The following is a 26,624-nucleotide window of genomic DNA, read 5'->3' on the forward strand; positions in this document are numbered from 1 at the left end:
CCATCTGCTCACAACAAACTCATGTTCAGGCTGCTGTTTAAATACACCGTATTATATCATTATCGTTTAGTGTACATCTTAGATTCTTGTAAACAGTTTCTTTTCATACTTTATATTTTGCTAATTTTGGGTGCAACTGGGACTACGAGTACACAATTTCGTTCCACCTCATGTACCACATGTAATGTGAATGACAAGAACCTTGGTGCAACATTCATTTTAAATTCCAGATGTAAAGCGACTAAACAGAAGAAATATCATGGGGTGTGTGTTTCTCCTCATTACTCAACAGTCGGGTCTCAAATCAACATGCATGTTGTGTAAGGTGTATTTTACACACCCTTTAAAGTTGCTGGGTAGTACAAAATACCACCTTTGCAGTATGTGAGATAATCAGGCTTTGATCATTTACAGTATTAAAAAAAACCTAAATATTTCAAATTAACGCATTTTGAAAATAGAAAAAAAAAACAGCAAGAGTGACAACCCCAACATTGTGACGAAAATGCAAAATCTCAAATTTATATTGCAACATAAAATATTTTATTTCATGATTAAAAACATTTCCAGGATATCTCCAGTAGACTTCCACTTCCTCAGACTGGGAACAGCTGTTTGAATAGTCAGCCAACCAGTGATTCTCTAATTGATCATGTAAAAACACTTTTCAGCCGGACTCTGCGTTCAGTAAGTGATGCTGTCAAAGCTGTTCGTCATCCCAACATTTATTTATTCTTCAGGGACAAGTTTCCTCATGAAGCAGAAGATGCAGCACGTATTTAAAGTTTACATGTAGCAGGAAGAATGAGAGAGATGTTCGCACCTCAAGGGAACAACCTTCATTTGATGGTTGTGTAATACCGTATTTTCCTGCATATAAGTTGCAGCAGTAAAAAGAAAAACATCACGAAGAAGAAAAAAACATGTAAGTCGCTTTGGCGTATAAGTCGCATTTATTTAATGGTTAAAACAGCTTCATTTCGCCTGGGCGGCACGGCGCCATCCATCACGGTTGGAGCCGCTAGCTCTCCAGCGTTCCTCCTCCTGCAACAGCTGAGTGAAGCGAGCGTGCACGGGAGGTCTCGCTGTTGCATTTCTTAGAAATTTAAAGCGCAAGACAAAAATTGCGTTATGAATATGGAAAAAAAAAAAAAAAACGTTGCAGGACTGACAAATCTATGCAAAAACTGCGACTTATACGCCGGAAAATACGGTAAGTAGAAGTGCAATGTGTTGTCATTTTATGACGAAATTGGTTCTCTGCATTTAACCCAACACATGAGATACACCCAGGTGGAGCAGTGGGCAGCTATGTGGACGCCCGGGGAGGAATTGGGTGTCTTGCTCAAGGACACGACATGTGGGAATGGAGGCGAGTCGAGCCTGCGGCTTCCTGGTCCCAGGTCGGCTGCCCTACCTCTACCCCATCTTGGTCCCCAAAAGTAAAGTAAAAGTCATCCCGAAGTGTTTTAAAAATTACGTTTTTGTAAATTATTGAAAAAAAAAAAACAGATTTAAAGAGGGTTCTGTGCTCGTTACAGTTGTTGGGTTTAAATGGCTGAAGTCGTTCCTGTCCAGCTGACACAAACACGTTACTGAAACAGCAAAATATTAATACTTTCATACTTCATTAGCAATGATCAGTCCTCACTCGCGCACACACACAAATTTTTAAAATCAAGAAATGCATCGGTAAGACTCCTCCTGCACACTGAACATGAAAAAAAAACAACGTTGGTGTAAAATGTCCAACTTTTTATCAACTCCCACATTTAAACGTACAATAATTGATCATCCATCTCCCTGTGTGAGCATCGGTACAATCGCAGTGCTTAAAAACAGAAATAGGAGCGCCGCAGGGAGACGTCGGATCGTCTTCCTGCGACGGTGAGGTCGTCCTTGTCCCCGAGATGATGACGGCGAGAAAGATAAAGCGGTGCGGGCTAACACCTGAGTCAGTCGTTCTTGTTTGTTTGCAGTACGCGTGTCTTTGAGTCTGTGTGTCCATGTGTCCTCGGTCTATGTGACCGTGGTGGAGTTTTGTCCTCTGATGGCGCACCAGGCCATGAACACGTCTCTGTGGACGAGAAACAAAAAGTTCAGCAAACTTCACTCCTCAGAGCCTCCATGTTGAAACATCTGTTCAGTTATTTGAATAATAGGAGACAGTTTGTGCAGGTAAACGATGCAAAATCTGAATTTTGTGTTAATGGATGTGGAGTCCCTCAAGGCTCTGTGTTGGGACCAAACTTGTTTAATTTGTATGTGAATAATCTAGTTGATGTGTCAGGGCTTTTGAAGTGCGTTTTATTTGCAGATGATACAACTTTTTTTTGTTCGGGTGAAGCTATTGAACAGATGTTAGAGTAGAGATGATACAAACTTGGCTCCAACGTAATAAGTTATCATTACTTTGGAAAAAGCAAAGTACATGATATTTAGTGATAGAAATAAAATTATTCAAGTCCCATTTTATATTGACAGTACTGAAATTCATAGAATTAATCAAATACAATTTTGGGGTGTCGTTATTGATGAGAAGCTGACGTGGAAATCTCATGTAAATTACTTAAAAATAAAAATAGCTAAATCAATTGCATTACTGTATAAAGTAAAATAGTTTTTGAATGACAAAGCTTTATATACATTGTATAATGTAATGATTGTTCCATATTTAATCTATTGTATTGAAGTTTAGGGAAAAGCATGTAAAACAATTCCAAATCTTATTTTTATTTTACAAAACAGGGCTAAAAGAATTATTAGTAGGAAGGGTTATGGTCACTCAACAAATATATTATTTCATCAATTGAAATTATTAAAATTTTATGATTTGGTTGAATATAGTACTTTACAAGTCATGTATAAAGCTCATAAAAACTATCACCCCCAAATATCCAATTAAAATGTGTTAAAAAAGGGAGTCATTATAACCTTAAGGGAATGGAGACGTTTGTAAAACCTCCATTTAGAACTGGTCTGAAGGAGCTGCGTTGTAGTTCAGGGAACAGGATTATGGAATTGTCTTGATATCACCATAAACTTTTATAAACAATTTATATGTTTAAAAAGATGATTAAGTTTAAATTGTTGTGAAAGTTTGGTGCCATATGAAGGATATCTAATATTTTTTGTTTTCACTTTGGAGATTGTTCAAGCCTAAGTTGTTTTTTTTATAGTTATTTTATATGTTTTTAAATAAGGGGCAGATATTATAAGAATTTTCTTCTGCTTTCTGCACCTTTTTCATTCAGTGTTTTTCTTTTTAATGGATTTGTTTTGATTCTTTTAAATGAATGAAAAAATAAATAAATTTGTTAATCTCTGTGTGTGTGTACCTGCAGTGTGTGGCGACACACTCGTTGCTGCAGTACTCCATGTCCCAGTCTTTGCTCTCCACGGCGGGGTTGGTGCAGCCGGCTCGCACACATATATTGGGCGGGGCTGTGGGGGTCACAGTGGGACCAGGCGCTACGTTCAGCTCCACCTCCATCTGCGAGAGCAACGATCACATCCAGGTTTGAACTCAAATACATTCAGTCGATGGTAACGTTCAGGTATGAAGTCACAACTTACCCCCTCCTCTGCCTCCCCCACTTCCTCTCCCCCCACCATCACAGAATCCCCCTGCCCCATCTCCACCGTCACACCCGATGAGGAGGTAACTGACGTGGCTGCTTTGGCGGATGATGTCAGGATGATCGGCGCCCTCGGGTCGGACTGCCGTGACGATGGGACGACTTTAATCTGCAGTGGAGGGGGCGCGGTGGCCGCAGCCGCTCCTCCACCTCGCGGTTTGGCCTGTAGAGGAGGCGGAGCCTGGGCGTGCACCATTTGCTGCAGCCGGGGTGGGGGCGGGGTGTTCTGCATCTGCTGCAGCGGCGGCGGCTGGCGCGGCGAAGAGGCGGTCGTGGAGATGACCGAAACGCCACCGGACGGTAGCGGCATCTGCTTGATGATGATCTTTGTGACAGTGGGGGGGTTCGGCATGGTGCTGGCGGGCGGAGTCTGGGGCTTGATGGCACCGGTACGGGAGCGCGTGGTGACCTGAGGCAGGTCCAGGATGATGTTAGAGGTGCAGATGTTGGTGATAGTGTTCTCCTCGGGATTGTAGTGCTGTGACCTGCTGGAGCGGGGGGTCGGGATAGAGGTGGGGGTGGTTGTGACTGGAGGAGCTGGAGGTGGGGGTGGGGGTGGGGGTGACGGGGCCGTGTCCATGACCTCGATAGGGGACTGTGGGGGCGACGAATTGGACAAAACAGAGAAAAAGTTAAAACAGCTCATTCGTTTACATCTAATTTAACTTAACATTTCCTGTGAAAATACAGTGCTGAAGAACTTGCTGAGAAACAGCTGAAATTAGTTACAACATGCCGAAATGTAGCTGAAATAAAGAACAAGCCTAAATTAGCAGAAGAAAGCAGAAAGAACACACATTTGCTGAAACTGGTTTAAATAAGCAGACTGGCTAAACAAAAAAAAGCTGAAAAAAGCCAAAAAATTGCTGAAAAATAACTGAAAGGCAGAAAGTAACTTTAAGTACTAGAAGGAAGCGGAAAGAGCTGAAATGAGCTAAAAAAAAGAAGAAGAAGCTAAAATTAACGTAAAATAGCTAAATAGTAGCGGAAACAGCTGAAACTAGCATAATTAAGCTGAAGGAGCATAACAAGCTAAAATTAGCAGAAAGAAGTTAATTAGGCTGAAAGTAGCAGAAATTACCACAAAAGACTTGAATTTATCTGAAAACTGCTGAAATTAGCTGAAAATGCAAAGAACTTTGCTTAAAAAGGTAGAACAAGCTTAAACTAGCAGAAGTGGAGAGAGCACGCTTTCCCAATTAGGCTGCAAGAAGTAGAAATTAACACTAAAAGTGGAAATTATCTGAAAAAAGCTGAAATCAGCAACAAAAAAAAAAAATAAAATCAGAAAGAAGCTTAAATCAGCAGGGAGAGCGCACATTTTTGCTGAATTAGGCAGAAAAAAGTTTAAATGAGTACAAAAAATGTGGAATTACCCCGTAGCTGAAAAAGCTCAAATTAGCATAAAACAGCCAAATAGTAGCTGAAATAGCAGAAATAGTTGAAACTTGTAGAAATAAGCTGAAAGGAGCATAACAAGCTGAAATTAGCAGAAAGAAGTTAGAAGCACAAAAATGTTGTAGTTTGCATAGAGAATCTGAAAAGAGCACAGAACAGCTGAAATCAGATGAAAGTAGCTGAAAAAAGTTTAAATGTGCACAAGGAAGCTGAAAGAAGCCGAACCAGAACAAAATGTGAAAGAATCAGTAAAAGGTTGTAAACACATCTAAAGATTTGAAGGATGTAAAATGAGCTCAAGTCGTTTTCTATGAGAAAAAATTGGCAGAAAAGGCTCAATATTTCAAAAAGCTAAAGTCGAACCAATACCAAAAGTCACAGCAGGATTGTCGTGAAAGAGCTGAACGTTTTGATATGATTCGTTGAAATAGCACAAAAATTGTGGAACGAGAAAGATGCAGGAAAACGTGCTGAAGAAGAATAGATCATAATAGAATGCTTCATGAGCGTTCACACAACAACTTTTTAATGAAGCGCTCACGCCGCTGCAGGATTTAAACCAGGAACAGGACGAGATATTAACTGATCGTTAGATGATTCTTAATATGACAGCCGCTGACAAACAGGACACTTCCAGCCAAAAACACGGCAGCCTTGGAAGACAAGAGCTGTAACGTCTCAAACCAACCAGGGACAGCCAGTAACTTTCAAACATTCAACGACGTTGGATAAAATGGGCAAATTCAAAAAAAATTATCGAGACCTTCACGAGCATTTTTTGCTTTTTTTTACCCCGGAACCTGGCAGTGACACTTGATATCGTTTCCTAACGGTGCTCCTGACACAACTTCTACCACCTAACCAAAAAAAGAAAAGAACCGTGAGAAGTGCAGCCTTTGTTCCAACCATCTGAGTTTATTTTAAAAGTAAAAACTTTAATCATGGCTCAGATTTTCCGTCAGTATGTAATCTCCCCTCCACATTTAGCCATTAGACCAGTAAAAACGTAGGAATTTAAAGATCCCTGGCTAGTCATCAGCAGAACTATGAAATATTTAACATAAGGAATAATTAATGAACAGCCTTTAAAACGAAGGGTCCTCATAGGGGCACCAACTATCTACCAACTTGGAATACAAACACTAAAATCTGATCAGAAAGCAGGTTTCTTCATATTTACCTGCGCTCATTTCTACACAAACAGTTAAAGCGGACCCTGAAGGCATCACACAACAAACTGAGCGTAAACGGCTCAAGGACAGTCTGCTCGGACATGAGCGTTTGTACAAACATTTAATGGTGAGAATGTTTATGAAGCATTCACTCTGTTGTCATCCATTTTTCTTCCGTACGTTTTTCAGCGCGATTCTTGTCCCGCAGTTTTGAATCCATTTTAAAAATCATGTCTCAAAACGTTCAGCTCTTTCAGGACAATCCTGCTATGACTTTTGATATTGGTGCAACTTTAACTTTTTGAAATGTTTAGCCTTTTCTGTCACTTTTTCCTCATAGAAAATGAACTGAGCTCATTTTACATCCTTTAAATCTTTAGATGTGTTTACAACCTTTTACTGCTCCTTTCACAATTTGTTCTGCTTCAGCTTCTTTCAGCTTCCTTGTACAAATTTTAACGTTTTTCAGCTACTTCCAACTATTTTCAGCTGTTTTGTGTTTCTTTCAGATTCTTTCTAACTACAACATTTTTGTGCTGCTTCTTACTTCTTGCTGCTAATTTTAGCTTGTTGTGTTCCTTTCAGCTTATTCTGCAAGTTTCAGCTTTGTCCTCTATTTCAGCTACTATATAGCTTGGTTTTTGTGCTAATTTTACCTTTTTCATCTAATTCCACATTTTTGCACTCATTTCAACTTTGCACGACCTAATTCAACTAAAATGTGCTCTCTCCACTTCCTTTTGTAATTTAAGCTTTTTTCTGCATTTTTAGCAACATTTCAGCTGTTTTCTTTTTGCTAATTTCAGCTTTTTTTCCAGATAATTTCCACTTTATTTTCATTTCTGCTTCTTTCAGCCCAATTGGACAAATGTTCTTTCTGCTTTCTTCTGCTAACCATCTTGTTCTACCTTTTCAGCTACTTTTTTGTTGCATTTTTAGCTAATTTCAGCTGTTTTCAGATAAATTCAAGTTTTCTTGGTAATTTCTGCTACTTTCAGGCAAACTTCTTTATGCTGGTTTCAGCTTTTTTTTTTTTCCTGTTATTGCAACTACTTGTACTTTTTAACCGTTTTGTGCTAAATTTGGCCTCGTCAGTTACTTCCACATTTATTTTAGCTCATTTCAGCTCTTTCCACTTCCTTCTGGCAGTTTATGGGTTTTTTTTGTTGTCATTTTCAGCTTTTTTTAATCTAATTTCCTAATATTTGAGCTTATTTAAACCCAATTCAGCAAAAATGTGTTCTTTTTCTTCTGTTAACTTCTTCCATTTCAGCATGTTTTTAGCTAATTTCAGCTGTTTTTCCATAAAGTTCTTCTGTAATAAGCATTTACACTGCATTTTTGCAAGAAATGCAATTTCTCTAGTTTTCTTTATTTCTTAATGACACTTGTGTGCCTGGGTGAATATATATATATATATATATATATAAACTTCTACTGTACGTAAGCAACAGTGGAAGACGAATACAAAGGCATGGAGGGCATGTTTTACTATGTAAAGTCTCTTCCTGTACAAGTTTAATTTACAAACTGCACATGTTAATGTCCACCTGAGACTGACAAGTCAACATATGTCCATAAAGCAGATCAAAACAAGCAAATGTATGTTTTATTGTCCGTCAAATGTAAGACACAGACTAAAATGGCAGGTAGTGAATGACTCTATTCTATGGTTTGTCAGAATATTGGTGCAGCTCTTGAACTCTGACATTATGAAGAACGCACACTGCTACTCACACTCACATCCTCCTCTTTAAATCTAATGCCAAAACTTTTATCTGCTGCATTCAAGTTGCAGCTAAAAATTATTTTTATCAGTCTCTTTGAAACCAGAATCAATGTTGTGTATAATTTATACATGCGAGCCCTATCCCTGTAAATATTGTAGCACGTACAGAGTACGAACTACTACTTCCTGTGAATGCTCTGGTGGAGAGAGAAAAGCTCTGCAGAGAGTGGAGTCATCCTCCTCACCATCACAGACATCTACACCTCCAGATGCAGGAAGAGGGCCACCTGCATCATGAAGGACCTCACTCACGCAGCACACACACTTTTTCCCCGCTCCACACAGGAAGGAGGTTGAGGAGCATTAAGTGTAGAACCACTAGACTGAGGAACAGCTTCTACCCTGAGGCTGTTGGACTCATGAATCTCTAACCAGGATAATCACTGTAATGACACTTTAATTTGAGAATATGTCACTTTATCTGTGCTGCTGATTATCCATGCTGCTGATTTCTTGCCTTTAAGCTGCTGTATTCATACTCATTTGCTCACTACAGACTCATGTTCCGGCTGCTGTTTAATACACCGTATTATTATTGTTTGGCATATATCTTAGATCTTGCATACTGTTTTTTTATACTTTATATTTTTGCTAATTTTGGGGTGTAACTGGGACACTATGGACACAACTTCGTTCCACCTCATGTACCACATGTGATGCGAATGGCAAAGAACCTTGAACTTCGAAAAGGCAGGCCTGGTTGTAGTATTTCATTTGGCTATCCTTTCTTTACTTTATGGCTGTTTCAACAACAACAAACGCCTGTGACGTTTTCTGAATTTGTTCTTACAATCAGATGCACTTTTATATTTACTGGTAATTGATTCTGTGACGGACAAAGGCTGAACATGCACTCAAAGTTTTAGACGTTTTAAAAAAGTTGCCACGTGTCAGTGAGGGCTGTTATTCTCAAGCATTTGTAAAATAAATAAATGAATAAATAACAATATTCCAGTTTGTAAATATAAATAATGAACCTTCTTCATACACCAAAGTTAGTCATGGAGTTCCTCAGGGTTCAGTGCTTGGACCATTACGCTTTACTTTATATATGCATCCTTAGATAGACAACTTTTATTAATGTGCTTTTTTTATGTATGTGAATGTTTCTGTTCGGTGCCTTGAGACGACTTCTGTCGTGACTTGGTGCTATATAAATAAATTGAATTGAATAAATTATGCTCTTATTAACACAGTAAGCACACAAAGAACTGCGAAAGCAAACTGACGTAAAACAGGACAGGAGTTTGTGCTGCACAAACGCCTTTAAAAACAAAAACCACACACTAAAGTTAGTAAAGAGTTTACTAGAAGCTGGGACAGTTCAGTGTCGGCTGAGTCAGAGCACCTGCACAGCTTAGAGCAGGTCTATTCATCTACATTGCTCAGGAGCCACAGACACTGCAGTTATTGTCATTAAGTTAGTTTGTTTTATGGTTTAAAATTAAGTTTTATTTAAAAATGAACCCATTGGTGTGCCGAACTGAGTTCACCTGTGGGACTGATTTGGCCCCCGGGCCGCCAGTTGAATAGCCCTGGCTTAGAGCTCATCCTGGGGGTAAACAGTGAGGGGGCACGACTCTAAAATTCAGAGCCCATTGACTTTTTGATTCAAAATTAAAAAAATAAGAGGCTATTTTATTGAATGACCAGTTTTAGTCCTTTGTGTATGCTTGTAGAACTTAAGCGAATGTCTCATGACATCTTACCTCTCCTGCTCGGTGCCTCAGATCAGCTGATCAGCTGCTCCTGGAGGCGCCGAGGTCCAACCGAAGGCTCAGAGAGGACAGAACTTTTTCTGTAGTTGCTCCAGATTATGGAACGATCTCCCACTTCCTGTCAAACGAGCCCTTCACTGTCCACTTTTAAAACTCTTTTTAAAAATATCACTTTTATTCTCTGGCTTTTGGCACTCCCTTCAGTTTATTTTTACTACAGTTTTATTTATTTTATTGATCTTACTCTTTTTATTCTTGGTTTTATGTGTTTGACCGTGAGTTTACATGTACAGCACTTTGTTGCAGCTGCGGTTGTTTTAAAGTATTTTATGAATAAAGTAGTAATGATGCGATGGCACGTAATTCTGTTTTTACTGTGTGAGAAAATGTAAAAAAATGGAAAACAAACTCTCATTACATAATTTTTCTAATATTTTACTCACCTGAGGTATTTTGCCTCCCCTGTACTCTGCAAGGGCTTTTAAGTATTCCTTCTTTGCAGCTTCATTTTTTCTTTTGTAAACCTGAAATAAATAAAATAATAATTAAAGCTCACCCACAGGACGAATGGGGGAAACAGCCCACTGAATAAACTGTACACAAACCAACCATCATCATTTGTGCCAACAGCTTTGGCAGGCGACTGGAATCAGACACTCAAAAAAACAATAATTTTTCTGTCAGTGAACGCACCATAGCGAAACACTAACTCCTAGTGACTCATTATTAGTCCAGTTGTTCTTTGTGGACACACAAGTTGCCATCAAGTGTGAATAAGAGTTTCAGAGTTCATGCTCAATAATCCAAGTAAAAAAAAAATCCAACAAAGTTCAGTCAGTTCATCTGTCACCATAACAAATTTTCCTGGGCAATTAATTGTCTCAGAAATTGTTTCGATAAACAATAATATTGTTTGAAATTTGACAATAATTTATAATTATTGTGAAATTTAAGAAGAAATGTTGATTTGTTTTGCATGTAGTACTTTTTTCGACCACTGGATGGCAGTATATACTATTTGAACGAAGGATGGAAAGATGAGGGAGAAGGGGTTCTCTGCAGACCAAAAGTGGGCGTTTCTAGAGAATAGGTGTTTGTAGGGGGCAAACACTGATTGGCTAATTGGATTTTCTGGCTCTTCAGGTAAGTTATGTCAGTACTTCTTTAAAACTGAAGGTTTCTAAGAACCAGCATTATATCTGCTGTCAAACACAAGATTATTCTCTTTTGTTGGGTTGTAGGCTGCACCTGACACAGGTCAGCTTGAGTGTGGTCTGGGTACAATGAAATATGAAGCATCTGAAGCGAAACCTGCTCCCATTTGTCAAAAAGACTGGTCTCAATTAAAGATCATGAGTCCTGTAACGAGATAATGGCCCAAAACAAAAGCTAAAAACAAAATGTTCTCTTTAGAAGTTCTTCTATGAGATCTGATCTATGAAAGGAGCTGAAACATGGAGTAGGATTGACCCTTAAAATGTGAGACAGCTGAGGAAGTTAACCAGTAAACAGAAATACCTGCTCCAGTTACAGAAATCTTACAGAAACTGACAATCACTCATCTGCAGTGACTGATTTAAAAGGTTGAACAAGAAAATGTGAAGTTAAAGGCAACATCCTTAGTCCCAAAACCAGTTTAAGTATCATTAACATTTTGGTTACTTTATTTCTCTTTCTTTATGAATCGATTGTAACTATTTTCACATTATTCAACAACCAAAACAGATTTTTTTTAATGTAATGTCTAGGTATTAAAAAAAAAAACATTTAGCCCTCCCCACTACCCAGTTATTGCTCTTATTTTGAAATTTAACCAGAAGTTCTGTGTTAAGAGGCAGAAAGAGAAGTTATGGAGACGCCGCTAATGTCGAACCCATTAACACCATAGACATAATATGTGGTTAACACAATCTGCCAATAACTCATTGTTTTTAGACGTAATGTCTGTGGTTAACACAAAGACCTTGTTTTTTCCCCCCGTCCAATCAGATGTAGCCCTCTAGATACGTCTTCCATACTTGTCTGCAGATACCTACTTGACTGAGAGAGTGAGCAGCGTGTCTCTAAGAAAAAAGGGAGGGAGGCCCCTTGACATGACATGGGTTGTCACTCTGGTTCTCAAACTGGCAGACACTCTGTGTGGTTTGAGCTCTTTAGCATAGCATTTACACACAAAGCTTTTAATTAAAAAAAAAAAAAATCAGTAAACAAGTTCTCAGCTTCTTTTTTGCAGAGAAAAACAACTTTTTAGATGAAGGCACGGGTTTCAACCGTGAATTTTGGAGCTTCGACAAGACGGAGGTTTGTCCCCGAGCTCGGCCTTTTAGCTTAGCTTCTCAGTTTAGCTTCTTTTAACGATCTAAAAACGTGATTTTGGACGGTTCAAACAGATTTTAAAGAAAAAAAGAGAAAGGGAGGGGTCAGTGAAGAGCACCAGAGTTGAGCTTTTTGTCATCCGGTGTCTTCAGTAGAAAGAGAGAGACATGAAGAAACGATAAAGCTGATAAATGAAATTGAGGTCGATAATTTTCATTTATCATGCGAATAATTGATTTATTGTTTATAGCGACAGGTCTATCTGGACTGTTTCTTTTGTTGTTGAGACGTTTCGTCCTTCACCCAAAGGACTTCATCAATCTGAAGAGCTGCAAACAAACTCAGGGAGTGTGTTGCTTATGGGACTGAGTTTGTGGTGGCTCCTCGGACCGAGGAAGTCCTTTGGATGAAAGACGAAACGTCAACAAAATAAAGAAACTGTCCAGATGACCCGACTGAACTTTGCTGGATTTTGTACCTGGATTATTGAGCATGGACTTTCATGTTTTGAACCACTTTGGCAAGGCTGCCTCAGAAGAGTCGACAGGGGAGAGGGCTGACTCCAGAAACCATCTCCTCACCAGTAAACTGGTTGGCCCACTATGGGAGTGTGCTGCTTTTGGGACTCAGTTTGTTTGTGGCTCCTTGGACTGATGAAGTCCTTTGGAAGAAGACAAAACGTTTCTAAAAAATAAAAAACAAACCGTCCAGATGACCTGACTGAACTTTGTTGGATGCAGAGTGTTTTTACTACTTAGCTGAGGGTTTCTGCACATTTTCCTTAGCAAAAACGACAGTAACAATAAAACCGGAGGAATTTTAATGACCGCAACTTGACTTGTTTTGTTAACGTTTGAGGAACCAAGTCCTCTGAAAGTGCTGCATTTCCAACAACAAATACAGTGGGGAGAACAAGTATTTGATACACTGTTGATTTTTCAGGTTTTCCCACTTGCAAATCTTGTAGATGACTGTAATTTTTATCATAGGTACTCTTCAACTGTGAGTGATGGAATCTAAAACAAAAATCCAGAAAAATACAATGTATGATTTTAAATAAATAATTTCCATTTTATTGTGTGAAATAAGTATTTGATCATCTATCAACCAGTAAGAATTTTGGCTCTCACAGACATGTTAGTTCTTCTTTAAGAAGCCCTCCTGTTCTCCACTCATTACCTGTATTAACTGCACCTGTTTGGACTCGTGACCTGTATAAAAGACACCTGTCCACACACTCAATCAATCAGACTCCAGCATCTCCACAATGCCCAAGACCAGAGAGCTGTGTAAGGACATCAGGGATAAAATTGTAGACCTGCACAAGGCTGGGATGGGCTACAGGACAATAGGCAAGCAGCTTGGTGAGAAGGCAACAACAGTTGGTGCAATTATTAGAAAATGGAAGAAATACAAAATAACGGAAAATCTCCCTCGGTCTGGGGCGCCATGCAAGATCTCACCTCGTGGAGCATCATTGATCTTGAGGAAGGTGAGGAATGAGCCCAGAACTACACGGCAGGACCTGGTCAATGACCTGAATAGAGCTGGGACCACAGTCTCAAAGAAAACAATCAGTAACACTCTACGCCGTCAAGGATTAAAATCCTGCAGTGCACGCAAGGTGCCCTTCCTCAAGCCAACGCATGTCAAAGCCCGTCTGAAGTTTGCAAATGACCATCTGAATGATCCAGAGGAGGAATGGGAGAAGGTCATGTGGTCTGATGAGACAAAAATAGAACTTTTTGGTTTAAACTCCACTCGTCATGTTTGGAGGAAGAAGAATGATGAGTACAACCCCAAGAACACCATCCCAACCGTGAAGCATGGCGGTGGAAACATCATTCTTTGGGGATGCTTTTCTGCAAAGGGGACAGGACGACTGCACCATATTGTGGGAAGGATGGATGGGGCCATGTATCGTGAGATTTTGGCCAACAACCTCCTTCCCTCAGTAAGAGCACTGAAGATGGGTCGTGGCTGGGTCTTCCAGCATGATAATGACCCAAAACACACAGCCAGGGCAACTAAAGAGTGGCTCCGTAGGAAACATCTTAAGGTCCTGGAGTGGCCTAGCCAGTCTCCAGACCTGAATCCCATAGAAAATCTTTGGAGGGAGCTTAAAGTCCGTGTGGCCCAGCGACAGCCCCGAAACCTGAAGGCTCTGGAGGAGAGCTGTATGGAGGAGTGGGCCAAAATCCCTGCTGCAGTGTGTGCAAACCTGGTCAAGAACTACAGGAAACGTCTGATCTCTGTAATTGCAAACAAAGGTTTCTGTACCAAATATTAAGTTTCATTTTCTGGTGTATCAAATACTTATTTCACACAATAAAATGGAAATTAATTATTTAAAAATCATACATTGTATTTTTCTGGATTTTTGTTTTAGATTCCATCACTCACAGTTGAAGAGTACCTATGATAAAAATTACAGTCATCTACAAGCTTTGCAAGTGGGAAAACCTGAAAAATCAACAGTGTATCAAATACTTGTTCTCCCCACTGTATCTGAAGATACATATTATTTCTTTTCAGTAAAATTGAAATAGACAAGATTTATGGCACCCAGTCACATTATTACCTCAAACAGAAATTAAGAACCTGTAACTGTCCCAGAACGTGACATCGGTGTTAACGATCATCATTTCCTGTTAGAAAAATAAAAACTGTTTTCCCTGTAAGTGACTCTCTTACTTGTTTCTGCTCCTCCCCCAGACTGTCCCACATGGACGCCACTATCTTTGAGACTTCTCCAAACGTGGCGTTGGGGTTTTGTCCCTTGATGGCCGCCTGTGTGTCCCTGAAGAACAGAGCGTAGGCCGACACTGGTTTCTGAGGCTCGTAAGGGTCTTTCTTCTTCTTCCCTTTCTTCCCTCCTCCCACCCCTCCTTTCCGACCAATGGTTGAGGAGAGGCTGGAGGTTGGGATGGAGACCAGGGACTCGGACAAGGAGGGATCGAGGGAGATGACTCCAGGAGAGACAGCCAGAGAGACTGGAGATTCAACAAGTACGCTCTGACCAGAGGAGGGAGACAATAATCTGCGTTAGAGGATGAACTTCACGTATGAAAGTAGTTCAGTATGAAGTCAGTACAGAATCTTCCCCTGAGGGCTCACCCTTCTGAAATCATCCATGTCATCGTCCTGGAGCGAGCTGGTAGGAGAAGCAGTAGCTGATAAAGGGTTTTCAGGTGAATGGGGTCGCTGCAATATGTTTCCACCTCCCAGCCCGAGCCCCAGCTGAGCGCTGAGATCCGACTGGTCGATGGTGGTCAGCTGACTAGAGCCCAGTAAGCCCTGGCCCATGTCTCCCAGTGGGACGTCAATGGTCACCGGAGACGAGCTGCTGAACTGAGAGCCCATTGGATGACCGAGATCCTGAAGACACAATGACAGGAGCAAAATTTAAAAAATAAAAACAGTGATTTATCTACTTCACATCATCAAACATCCTGTACTCCTCACCATGCCCAGTGATGACCCCAGCAGAGCATTGCCTCCTGCCTGGTTCATGACCCCCAGACTCAGGTGCTCCAGGCCCTGACTGGGGGCACTGACGTATGTGGAAGCGAACGACGGGTCGTCCCCTTCGACCACGGCGTTCCCCGGCACAACCACGCTGTCTGAGGGGCTGGTGTCCGACAGCTCTCCGAAATGAGACACCACGTCGGACACGGTAAGAGCCGAGTCTGGGTCCAAAGAGATGGGAGGGATCTCGAACTCCTCATCGCCAAGGCTGGGGGTGTGGAACGTCTGGGGAGAGGTGGGATCCAAAGAAACGAAACCAGTTACAAAAGTCCAATGGAAAGTGGAAAAACAGAAATAATAATTTAGACGAAACAGAAAGGTGTGAGCTGAAGATGATCAGGGTTTAAAAGGTAGAATGTTTTTAACTTTTAATTAAATTACAGGATTTTTGATTCAATCTTGAATAATTAAAAAAAAAAACGTTCAAAAGCAAAATGCTTCGTCAAGTTATTCTTCCTTTACAGGTGAACATCGTTCTCAAAAAAACAGTTTAGGCTTGTGTTTGGGCTCAGTGGTGCTTCCCCTGGTATCATGGAACCAGCTCACCAGGACAGGTCAACGTGATAAACAAGCAGAATGCTGAAGTCCCTGAAGGGCTGGAATAGTGCATGTTGGTAGTTTTCAAGACGAGTGGGTTTTGTTGGGCTGGAACTGAACAGAGAATGTAAAGTAAACCTGAATGTTTTCAGTGCAAGATATTCAAGTAGGGAGGAGATGCACTGTGCAGAAAGAGAGGACGTTTTTTAATTCTTGTCCGAGGCAGAACAGAGGGATGGATCAGTGGTGGAGCCAAGGGGTGCCCAATGGTGGCCTCGGTTAACAGATTCATTTTCAGCCTTCCCACCGACCACCCCAGTCATTTGAGGAAACTACAATTTTAAGCCCAACAAAGTTAAGTTGGGTCCTCTGGACAGTTTCTTTTTTATGTTGAAATATTTCATCTTTTATCCAAAGGACTTCATCAGTCTGAGGAGCCACAACAAACGCAGTACCATAAGTAGCACGTTCACATAATGGGCCAACCAGTTTGATGGTGATAATTTGGTTTCTGGAGTTCGCCCTCTCCCCCGACGACTCATCTGAGGCAGCCATGGTCAAAGTGGTTCAGAACAACAAAGTTCATGCTCAATAATTGAGTCGACAGGGGAGAGGGCGGACCTCAAAACTAGTGGTTAATGGTACACGTGGGTGTATTGAACAGTTTTGGTACGGCATGTTCGGTTCGGTCCACGTGCGTACCGTTTTGGTTATTTTTTCATTAATTAAATTTTATTAACGAGAGATTATGCGCCGCGGAACTAAAGTTCCTACGCGTGTTTCAGCACGGCGCTATTATCTTGCAGCACGCTAGCATTAGCAGCCTAGCATCTCGTTGAAGTCTCCTGTTTGGGAACATTATGGCTTTCTTGTTAAAAGACAAGTGTAAATCCAAAGCTGTGTGTCGACGTTGTTTCACAGAGACTGGATCTGCAGCAGCAACACGTCTAACTTGTTAACGCGCTTGAAACGACATCGAACAACGTGAACGTCTCTTCTACAGAATAGCAGCTTGTTGCAAACACTGAAAGTAGCAGCGTTTAAACAACCTTTATCAGGTCATTCAGATCGGTCCAGAGCAATAACACAAGCTGTAGGAGCTTTTAAAGCTCTGGATCTACGTTTCTGTTGTTGATGCGCCGGCTTTAAAAGTTATTGAGCCCCGCTACGACATCCCAACACGTCAACACTTCAGCCAAAACGTTGTAGCAGAACTTCACGAAAAAGATAAAACTGATACTGTCAACAAGCCCTGGACCAGATTAAAGTCCTGATGATGATGATGACCGAGAGATTCAACCACCTCAGAACAGAAATGATGGCCGTTCAAGAAGAGATGTTATTTTTATTATTATTATCTAATTAACTTTTTAAATTTTAAATTATAATCTTATTAACTTTTTTTTTTTTTTTAACTATTTGTATTTTATTTCCAGTCTGGGACAGAGATAGCAGCTGAGTCTTCCTCCTCTTCAGGGAAATCCACCAGAGATCACCTCCAGCTCAGAAGTCTGTGACGAGTGAACTCTGACCTTTTCCAGGGACCTGTCCCACCTGTGGGAGCAGGTCCAGGAGGTTGTGAGTAATGAGGCCAAATACAGTTACGCTGCAAAATGATCAAAGCTCTACCTCTTTATTCCTGCTACTGTTGTTAGTGAACTGTTTTCTCCCCCGCTGGAGATATTCACTGCAACTAGATCTGTGCGTTTGGCAGAAAATGTGGACAAGTTTGTCTTTTTGGCCAAAAACTTAAAACTTGATTAGTTAGATTGTAAACAGTCTGTTGCTGCTTATTGTTCTGGTTCTGACTGTTATTGTATTTATTAAGATTTTTATTATTGTTAGTATAGTTTATTTATTGTAAAGAGTGCAGTTTATTTAAAATATCATCCAAATGGGTCACTTTTATTTTGTTTTATACAAACGTATCGTTTACTTGGCATATTTTCAAAATAAACATTTAGTAAGTCTTTATTTTGGCCTTTTTTATACCAAAAATTAACCGAACCGAGCCTTCCTTGAAACTGAACCAAATGGAAATGTGATTTTAGCGTACCCTTACACCCCTACCAAAAACCATTTGATCACCATCAAACTGGTTGGCCCACTATGTGAGCGTGCTACTTATGGGACTGAGTTTATTGTGACTCCTCAGACTGATGAAGTCCTTTGGATGAAGGATGAAATGCTTCAACCAAAAAAACAAAAAAGAAACCATCCAGAGGAGCTGACTTAACTTTGTTGGATTTTTTTACCTGGATTATTGAGAATGAACTTTGATGTGATTTTAAGCATTATAAAAACAAGAAAGCAGTCTCCTCAAATGATAGGGACGGCCGATGTATATGGTGGTGGCCATCTTGGATTTTAACATGGCAGTCCAATTTTTGAAAGGAACCTATCTTATGTCTGGAGGCAGCCACACACCAAAATGAAAGTCAGTACCTCACTTCTTTTTCAAGTCATCACGCTCACAACATGCATGGACGGACAGAGAGGGCATGTCCAATTCCCCCTTGAAGCTCCATGATGGGGGTCTAGGCCTGTCATGATAACAAATTTTGCTGGGCGAGTAATTGTCCCAGAAATTATTGTGATAAATGATAATATTGTTTGAAATTTGACAATAATTAATAATTATTGTCAAATTCAAGAAGTAATGTTTAATTTGTTTTGCACGTAGTACATTTTTTTGATCACTGGATAGCAGTATAAAACTGTTTGAAGTGAAGGATGGATAGTGAGGGAGCGAGCAGTGTGTCTCAAAGAAAAATGGGAGGGAGGTCCCTTGACGTGACAAGGGTTGTCTCTCTTCGGTTCACAAAATGGCGGATGCTTGGTGTGGTTTGAGCTCTTTAGCATGGCATTTTTCACACAAAGCTTTTAATAATAATAATTATTATTTTTTTAATCATTAAACAAGTTCTCAGCTTCTTTTTGCAGAGATAACTTTTTACGTGAAGGCACGGGTTTCAACCGTGAATTTTGGAACTTCGACAAGACAGAGGTTTTTCTCCCCCGAGGTCGGCCTGTTAGCTTAGCTCGTAGCTTAGCTTTTCAGCTTAGCTGCTTTTAACGATCCAAAAATGTGATTCTGGACAGTTAAAACAGATTTTAAAGAGAAAAAAAGAGAAAGGGAGGGGTCAGTGAAGAGCGCTCGAGTTGAGCTTTTTGTCATCCAGTGTCTTCAGTAGAAAGAGAGAGACAAAGAAAACATAAAACCGATAAATTAAAAACGAGGTTGATAATTTTCATCTATAACGCAATTAATTGATTTATTGTTTATCACGACAGGCCTACGGGGGACAACTAATCTGTACATCTAGTGAATCCAGGGAGTTTTGTAGAGCCACACCAGCCTGATGCCTCACATCATGGGACACTTCAGAGTAGAACAAGATCCAGCCCTTCTTAAGGAGATCAGAACCCACACTGTGCAGTGTGCACCGAGGTGGACCCAACCAGTTGGTGTCTCTTAACCTCGCACACAGGAGCTGGCTCCTTACCCACCAGAGAAGTGATGCTCCATGTCCCAAGAGCCAGCTTCTGTAGGCTGGGGTCAGAGCACTGACACCTTTGTATGCTACCTGTAACACACCACACAGGACCTGTATGGGCCCTACTGCAGGTGGTACACCCACAGGAAACTCACACATGGCATGTAAGTAAGGTCATTTCCAAACCATTGTACCTTCTTTCTTTGTCATATCACAAGCACACAACTCATTTTATGCTGAAATGCCAGCAACTTAGAAGAAACCACTTTTTCCCCTCCAAGATGATACTAATGAAAAATAAAAACACAAGAATGTGCATGAACAAAGGTCGATTTCCTTTTTGTATTCCAGAGCTGAAATAATCTTATTAAATTATCCAGGGCTCACTGTTCACAACAAGTCGGAAAACAATCAAGATTCCAAACAGCACCAGGGTAAGACTAAAATTTTAGTTAATTCAATGCATGTCTAACTCAAATACAATGTGTAATCAATGTCATATCCGTAGACTTGCCATTAGGCCTGTCGCAATAAACAATAAATCAGATAATCGCAAGATAAATGAAAATTATCAACCTCATTTTCATTTATCGACTTTATCTTTTCTTTGTGTCTCTCTTTCTACTGAAGACACAGGATGACAAAAAGCTCAACGATCCAAAATTTCGTTTTTGGATCGTTGAAAGCAGCTAAACTGAGAAGCTAAGCTACAAGTTAACTAACAGGCCCACCTCGGGGATAAAACCTACGTCTGGTCGAAGCTCCAAGATTCATGGTTAAAAGCCGTGCCTTCATGTAAAAAGTTGTTTTTCTCTGCAAAAAGAAGCTGAGAATTTGTTTACTTATTTTTTTAAATTAAAAGCTCTGTGTGAAAAACACTACGCTAAAGAGCTCAAACCACCGAGCGTCCGCCATGCCACCATGTCAGCCCATATCAAGTCAAGGGTCCTCCCTCCCATTTTTCTTAGAGACACACTGCTCAACAGTCCATCCTTTGGTTCAAACAGTCTTTTACTGCCATCAGGTGGTCAAAAAAGGTACTACACCCCAAACACATTTCTTTGAAAATTTGACAATTAATTATTGTTAAATTTCAAACAATATTACCGTTTATCACAATAATTTCTGAGACAACTGCCCAGCAAAATGTGTTATCGTGACAGGCCTACTTGCCATTGAGACAGAGCTCTACCATTACAAAATAAGAACAAAACACCACTCTGAAAAAGTTGGACCTACCTCAGAAGAAGAGAGGAAGGGATGACTGGACCCAGATATTGTCAGGTAGTTGTCGCTGCCTCCAGGGAACTAAACAAATCCATGTGAAAGAAAAAAGTTTTATGTAGCCAGTTTAAAACAAAGGGTGCACAATGATGGCAGTCATCACAGAAGTCAAACAACGTACCACATATATACGTCCCTCGACAAACTTTTATACAGCAATTTATAGCAATGGCCTGGACAAAAGAAGACCTTGTTTGAACTTTGGCCTTGGTGCTGGGGAGACGAAAAGTGTGCACGACACTCCGTCTAGTGACAATCAAGCTTCGGTAAATAATCTTGGATGGAAACAATGTTATGGGCGAGACAAAAGAAAGGTGGCAGCTATAGCATGACACATCCGCCTCTTACCGAGCGTATAATAAAAACTGACTGGACGCTTTTCACCAACAATTTTAACTTCGTTTCCAAATTGGACCAAAATTAACAACCACAAGTGACGCAACAGACTAAGAGTTCAACACAGCAACACACACCGACCAGTGTAGAGTGAGCGAGGGGTGAAACTGCAGAAACTGGACGTTAAACATTAGTGAGTCTGAATATAGAGAATCTGTGGAGAACCGACGAGAGCTGATCTCAAGTGTCAGATCATTAGTCAGTCCCCGAGTAGCTGACCACCCTTGGTTCCTGTTGTTGACCTATCTGTAGCCCCCCGTTTATCATCTAATCTACTACAGAATAGTTTATTATAGGACTACAAATATGGACCAGTTTCTGAAAGATAATCTACATCATGTTTTCGAGATGGACATTCAGGACTGTAGCTTCAGATGTTTTCCGTCATAAAGGGTGCTCCCATTTGTCTTCTTCTGTAGGCTGGTCCATCTTCATCGAGTCATCCTCCTCCATCTGACTCTGTCCTCACTCCAACTACCTCCATGTCCTCTCTAACTGCGTCCACATCTACAGTGAGGAAAATAAGTATTTGAACACCCTGCGACTTTGCACGTTCTCCCACTTAGAAATTATGGAAGTGTCTGAAATTTTCATCTTAGGTGCATGTCCACTGTGAGACATCATCTAAAACTTTTTTAAAAATCTGGAAATCACAATGTATGATTTTTTTTATCATTTATTTGTGTGTTACTGCTGTAAATAAGTATTTGAACACCTGTGAAAATTAATGTTAATATCTGGTACAGTAGTCTTTGTTTGCAGTTACAGAGGTCAAATGTTTCCTGTAGTGTTTCACCAGGTTCACTGCAGCAGAGAGTTTGGTCCATTCCTCCACACAGATCTTCTCTAGATCAGCCAGGTTTCTGGGCTGTCACTGAGAAACACAGTTTGAGCTCCCTCCAAATATTTTCTGTAGGGTTTAGGTCTGGAGACTGGCTAGGCCACTCCAGAACCTTGATATGCTTCTTACAGAGCCACTCCTTGGTTCTCCTTCCTGGCTGTGTGCTTCAGGTCATTGTCATGTTGGAAGACCCAGCCACGACCCATCTTCAATGTTCTAACTGAGGGAAGGAGGTTGTTCCCAAAATCTCACAATACATGGCCCCGGTCATCCTCACCTTTCTTAGGATCATCGATACACCACGAGGTGAGATCTTGCATGGAGCCCCAGTCCGATGGAGATTGACAGTCATGTTTAGCTTCTTCCATTTTCTAACAATTGCTCCAACAGTTGATCTTTTTTCACCATGCTGATGGCAACTGCCCTGTAGCCCTTTCCAGCCTTGTGGAGATCAACAATTTTGTCTCTGGAGTCTTTGGACAGCTCTTTGGTCTTAGCCATGTTAGTAGTTGGAGTCTTACTGATTGTGTGGGGTGGACAGGTGTCTTTATGCAGCTAACCACCTCAAACAGGTGCTTCTAATGTAGAATAATACGTGGAGTGGAGGTGGACTAACAGGTCTTTGAGGGCCAGAACTGTTGCTGATTGGCAGGTGTTCAAATACTTATTTGCAGCAGTAACACACAAATAAATTTAAAAAAAAAATCAAACATTGTGATTTCTGGATTTTGTTTTTAAGATGATGTCTCTCACAGTGGACATGCACCTAAGATGGAAAGTTCAGACCCCTCAAAGATTTCTAAGTGGGAGAACTTGCAAAGTTGCAGAGTGTTCAAATACTTATTTTCCTCACTGCATTTCTAACATCCTTCTACCAGTATACCCACTGTCCCTCCTCTGGACATGTCCAAACCATCTCAGTCTGGCCTCCCTAACTTTATCTCCCAGTTGTTCAACCTGTGCTGTACCTCTCATGATCTCATTTCTAATCTTTTCCATCCTTGTCACTCCTAACGAGAACCTCAACATCTTGATTTCTGCTACTTCCAGTTCTTTCTCCTGTCTTTATGTCCATGTCTCCAGACCATACAACATAGCTGGCCTCACAAATGTCTTTTAAACTTTTCATTTGACCTTTGCTGACATCTTTTGTCACAAATCACTCCTGAAACTTTTCTACATCAACTCCATCCTGTCTGGACTCTCCGTTTCACTTCTTTACCACATTCCCCATTTTCCTGGACAGTGGACCCCAAGTACTTGAAGTCCTGCACCTTTGTGACCTCTGCTCCTTGTAGCCTCACTGTTCCACCAGCCTCCTTCTCATTCACACTTGTACTCAGTCTTACTACGGCTGATCCTTATTTCAAGAGCATGCCTCCACCTCTCCAACTTCTCTTCCACCTGTTCCCTGTTCTCACCACAAATCACAATGTCATCTGCAAACATCATAGTCCACGGGGATTCCTGCCTGACTTCATCTAGTCGGTCCATCACCAGAGCAAACAAGAGGGGGCTCAGAGCTGATCCTTGATGTTCTCCACCTTGAATCTATCTGTCACTCCTACAGCACATCTCACCACTGTTCTGCTGTCCTCATACATGTCCTGTACCAGTCTAACATACTGCTCTGCCACTCCAGATGTCTTCATGCAATACCACACCTCCTCCCTCGGCACCCTGTTATATGCTTTTTTCTAAATCTACAAAGACAATGGAGTTCTTTCTGACCTCATCTGTTATAACAAGACAAACTATCACTAAAGCACAAGACAATACAGTTTAGCCCAAACATCTGTAATCTGGATATACATTATAAAAGAGTGCACAAGAAAACGGGTGGGGTCTGTTTCAGATTGTGATAACCAATGAATTATATATATTAAATGAAAATGCTTACTGGTCAACGAAAATACACAAGAACCTGAAATCCATGTTTAATGAGAGAAAAAAATAATCCCACTGTTAGTGGTTCCCAACACTGGTCTCTGAGGAACACCACCTGCATGTTTTAGTCGTTTCCCTGCTTCAACACACCTGATTCAATTATTTAATTACCAAATCATTCAAAGCAGGTGTGTCAAAGCTGGGAAACGGCTAAAAAATGCAGTATGGTGTTCCTCAGGGATTACGGTTGGGAACCACTGGTTTAGATGATCAAGAGGTTTAATTTACAGAGTTTGGGGTTATTCTGTATATTTAGATTCAGTTCTTTCTAAACTGTGAACAAATTTTAATTGATTATTGTATTTATTGGACTTTTGGCTAAGAGAAAATACTAGTTTGATGTAAAAGCCTGAGCCAGATGGTTTCACTACAAGAGCCAGTGGCGGTCACCTTGCTGTCAGAGTCAAACCCATTGAAGGACTGCGGGTCCAGGAACTCCGGATCACCGTGCTGTCCGGTACCGTCCGTTAAATCCGAGTAAAAATTCAGGTCCATCTTTTCAGCTGGGCCTCATGTGTTCGCTGAGAAGCCTCTGGATTTCCTTCCTCCGTGTGGTCGAAATGTCTGAGGCTGAACGATCAGGTAGCTCTAAAAGCCGTAAAAATTACCGCCACGATATTAGCACCGGTTTGAGTTCCGAGGCGGATAATGGCCCAAACTGAGCATGTGTGATCCAGCAGCGGTTCCGACGATAACCTGTCCGCTGTCTGTGTCGCCGCCGGGGTAAACGAGGCTGTTAACAACCTTGTTCTTGCTGACTTGTCTCCACCGCCACGAGTTTAGCTTTAGCTGGCTTTGACGCAAAGCTGCGGAGCTCCGTCCAACAGCAGCCAGGCGCTCGTTTGTCTGTCGGTCCGCGAACGCCTCATTCAGTCATCGCCTCGAGCGCGCTCGGCCGCGTGCAGCTACAGGGCTGATCTGTCCTTAGAGGTGCCCGAACCGGTCCAAGGTGTCCGTCTGACAGATTGACCGAGGAGAACCCGTCCCTGAGACGTGTTGGCCCGGGACAGGACGCTCAATAGATCCCGAGACACGGATCATGGATTAGATCAATGAGAAGCGCCAGGCTGATCCGGGACAGACCGGATGTGTGGCAATGTGGATTTCAAAATAAAACGCAGTCAGTGACGTTCGACTTTAAAAAGTCAAATTCAATACATTTTGAAGTTTATGTGGGAAACTATGACCGAGTACGTCCTGATGCATGCTCAATAATTCCGGTATGACAATCCAACAAGGCAGAGTCAGGTTCTCTGGACAGCTTCTTCTTGTTGAAACATTTCGTCTTTTATCCAAAAGACTTCTTCAGTCTGTGACCCTGCAGTAAACTCAGTCTTATAAACAGCACCTTATCATAGTGGATCAACCAGTTTGCTGCTGACAGTCAGAACTAGCTGCTCACATGGAGGACCATCAGCTTAACAATAGATCTAATTGGTCGTTAGTGCCCTGTAGGCCTGTCACGATAACAAATTTTGCTGGGCGATTAATTGTCTCAGAAATTATTGCGATAAACAATAATATTGATAGCAGTGTTTCCCCTACCATTATACAAGCGGGGCGCCCCGTCAACAGAACCGAGCGCCCCGTCTACCGAACCCCACCCCCAACCACCTGTCAGCAGTGATGTAACGCTAAACTAGCGGCTTGCAATGCAGGTGTGCTAGCTAAAAAGCTAAAGGCAGCCTTGTCCTTCATGCTGAATCCTCACGATGAACGCACCCCCACCACTCGAAAACTGTCGGTACAAACAACGCACGGCTCAGATGTGCGTCGGTCTCTCCCCCCGCCTACCCCACCCCGCCTTCGCCAAAAAACTGTCGGTTCAGACAGCGCGCGGCTGAGATGCGTCTCTGTCTCGCTCCTCTCACACACCCTGCTCTAAAACTGTAAAACTGTCAGTGCAAACAGCGTGCGGCTGTCTCTGTGTCCCCCACCCCCTCTAAAACTGTTGGTTTAAACAGTGCGGCGCGCAGCTTAGGACGAGTCTCCGTCCGTCCACCCCCCCGAACAAAAATCACGGACAAGATGAGTGCCCTGCCATGGCAAGTTATCTAGGGGAAACACTGGATAGAAATTTGACAATCAGTAATTGTCAAATTTAAGAAGAAATGTTTAATTTGTGGGCAGCACGGTGGCGCAACTGGTAGAGCTGCTGCCTCTCAGCGAGCAGGTCCCTGTTCAAACCCCGGTCCAGGGGCCTTTCTGGGTGGAGTTTGCATGTTCTCTCCGTGCATGCGTGGGTTTTCTCCGGGTACTCCGGTTTCCTCCCACAGACCAAAAACATGCATGTTAGACTGATTGGTAACTCTAAATTGTCCCTAGGTGTGAATGAGAGAGTGAATGGTTGTTTGTCTCGTTTGTCTCTGTGTCCCTGTGATGGACTGGAGACCCGTCCAGGGTGTACTCTGCCCCTCGCACAGTGATTGCTGGACATGGGCACCAGCGACCCCCGTGACCCAAAATGGAATAAGCGGGTAAAGATAATAGATGGATGGATGGATGTTTAATTTGTTTTGCATGTAGTACCTTTTTTCGATCACCAGATGGCAGTATAAGACTG

General features: G+C 41.5%; 1 protein-coding gene across 1 annotated transcript; it reads right to left on the reverse strand.

The window, feature by feature from the left end:
* Positions 1–1,952: 1,952 nt before the first annotated feature.
* On the reverse strand, positions 1,953–24,920 carry tox4b (TOX high mobility group box family member 4 b). Its single transcript, XM_037682689.1, has 9 exons — positions 24,452–24,920; positions 20,833–20,901; positions 15,497–15,784; positions 15,149–15,409; positions 14,726–15,046; positions 10,159–10,239; positions 3,577–4,233; positions 3,339–3,493; positions 1,953–2,077 (listed from the first exon to the last, which is right to left on the reverse strand). Exons 1-9 carry the CDS (start codon positions 24,554–24,556, stop codon positions 2,020–2,022), a joined length of 1,995 nt encoding a protein of 664 aa, XP_037538617.1. The 5' UTR covers positions 24,557–24,920; the 3' UTR covers positions 1,953–2,019.
* Positions 24,921–26,624: the final 1,704 nt, after the last annotated feature.

The sequence above is a fragment of the Nematolebias whitei genome, chromosome 1 (genome assembly GCF_014905685.2).
Source record: "Nematolebias whitei isolate Nwh7 chromosome 1, NemWhi1, whole genome shotgun sequence".
In the NCBI taxonomy this organism is placed as follows: Eukaryota; Metazoa; Chordata; class Actinopteri; order Cyprinodontiformes; family Rivulidae; genus Nematolebias; species Nematolebias whitei.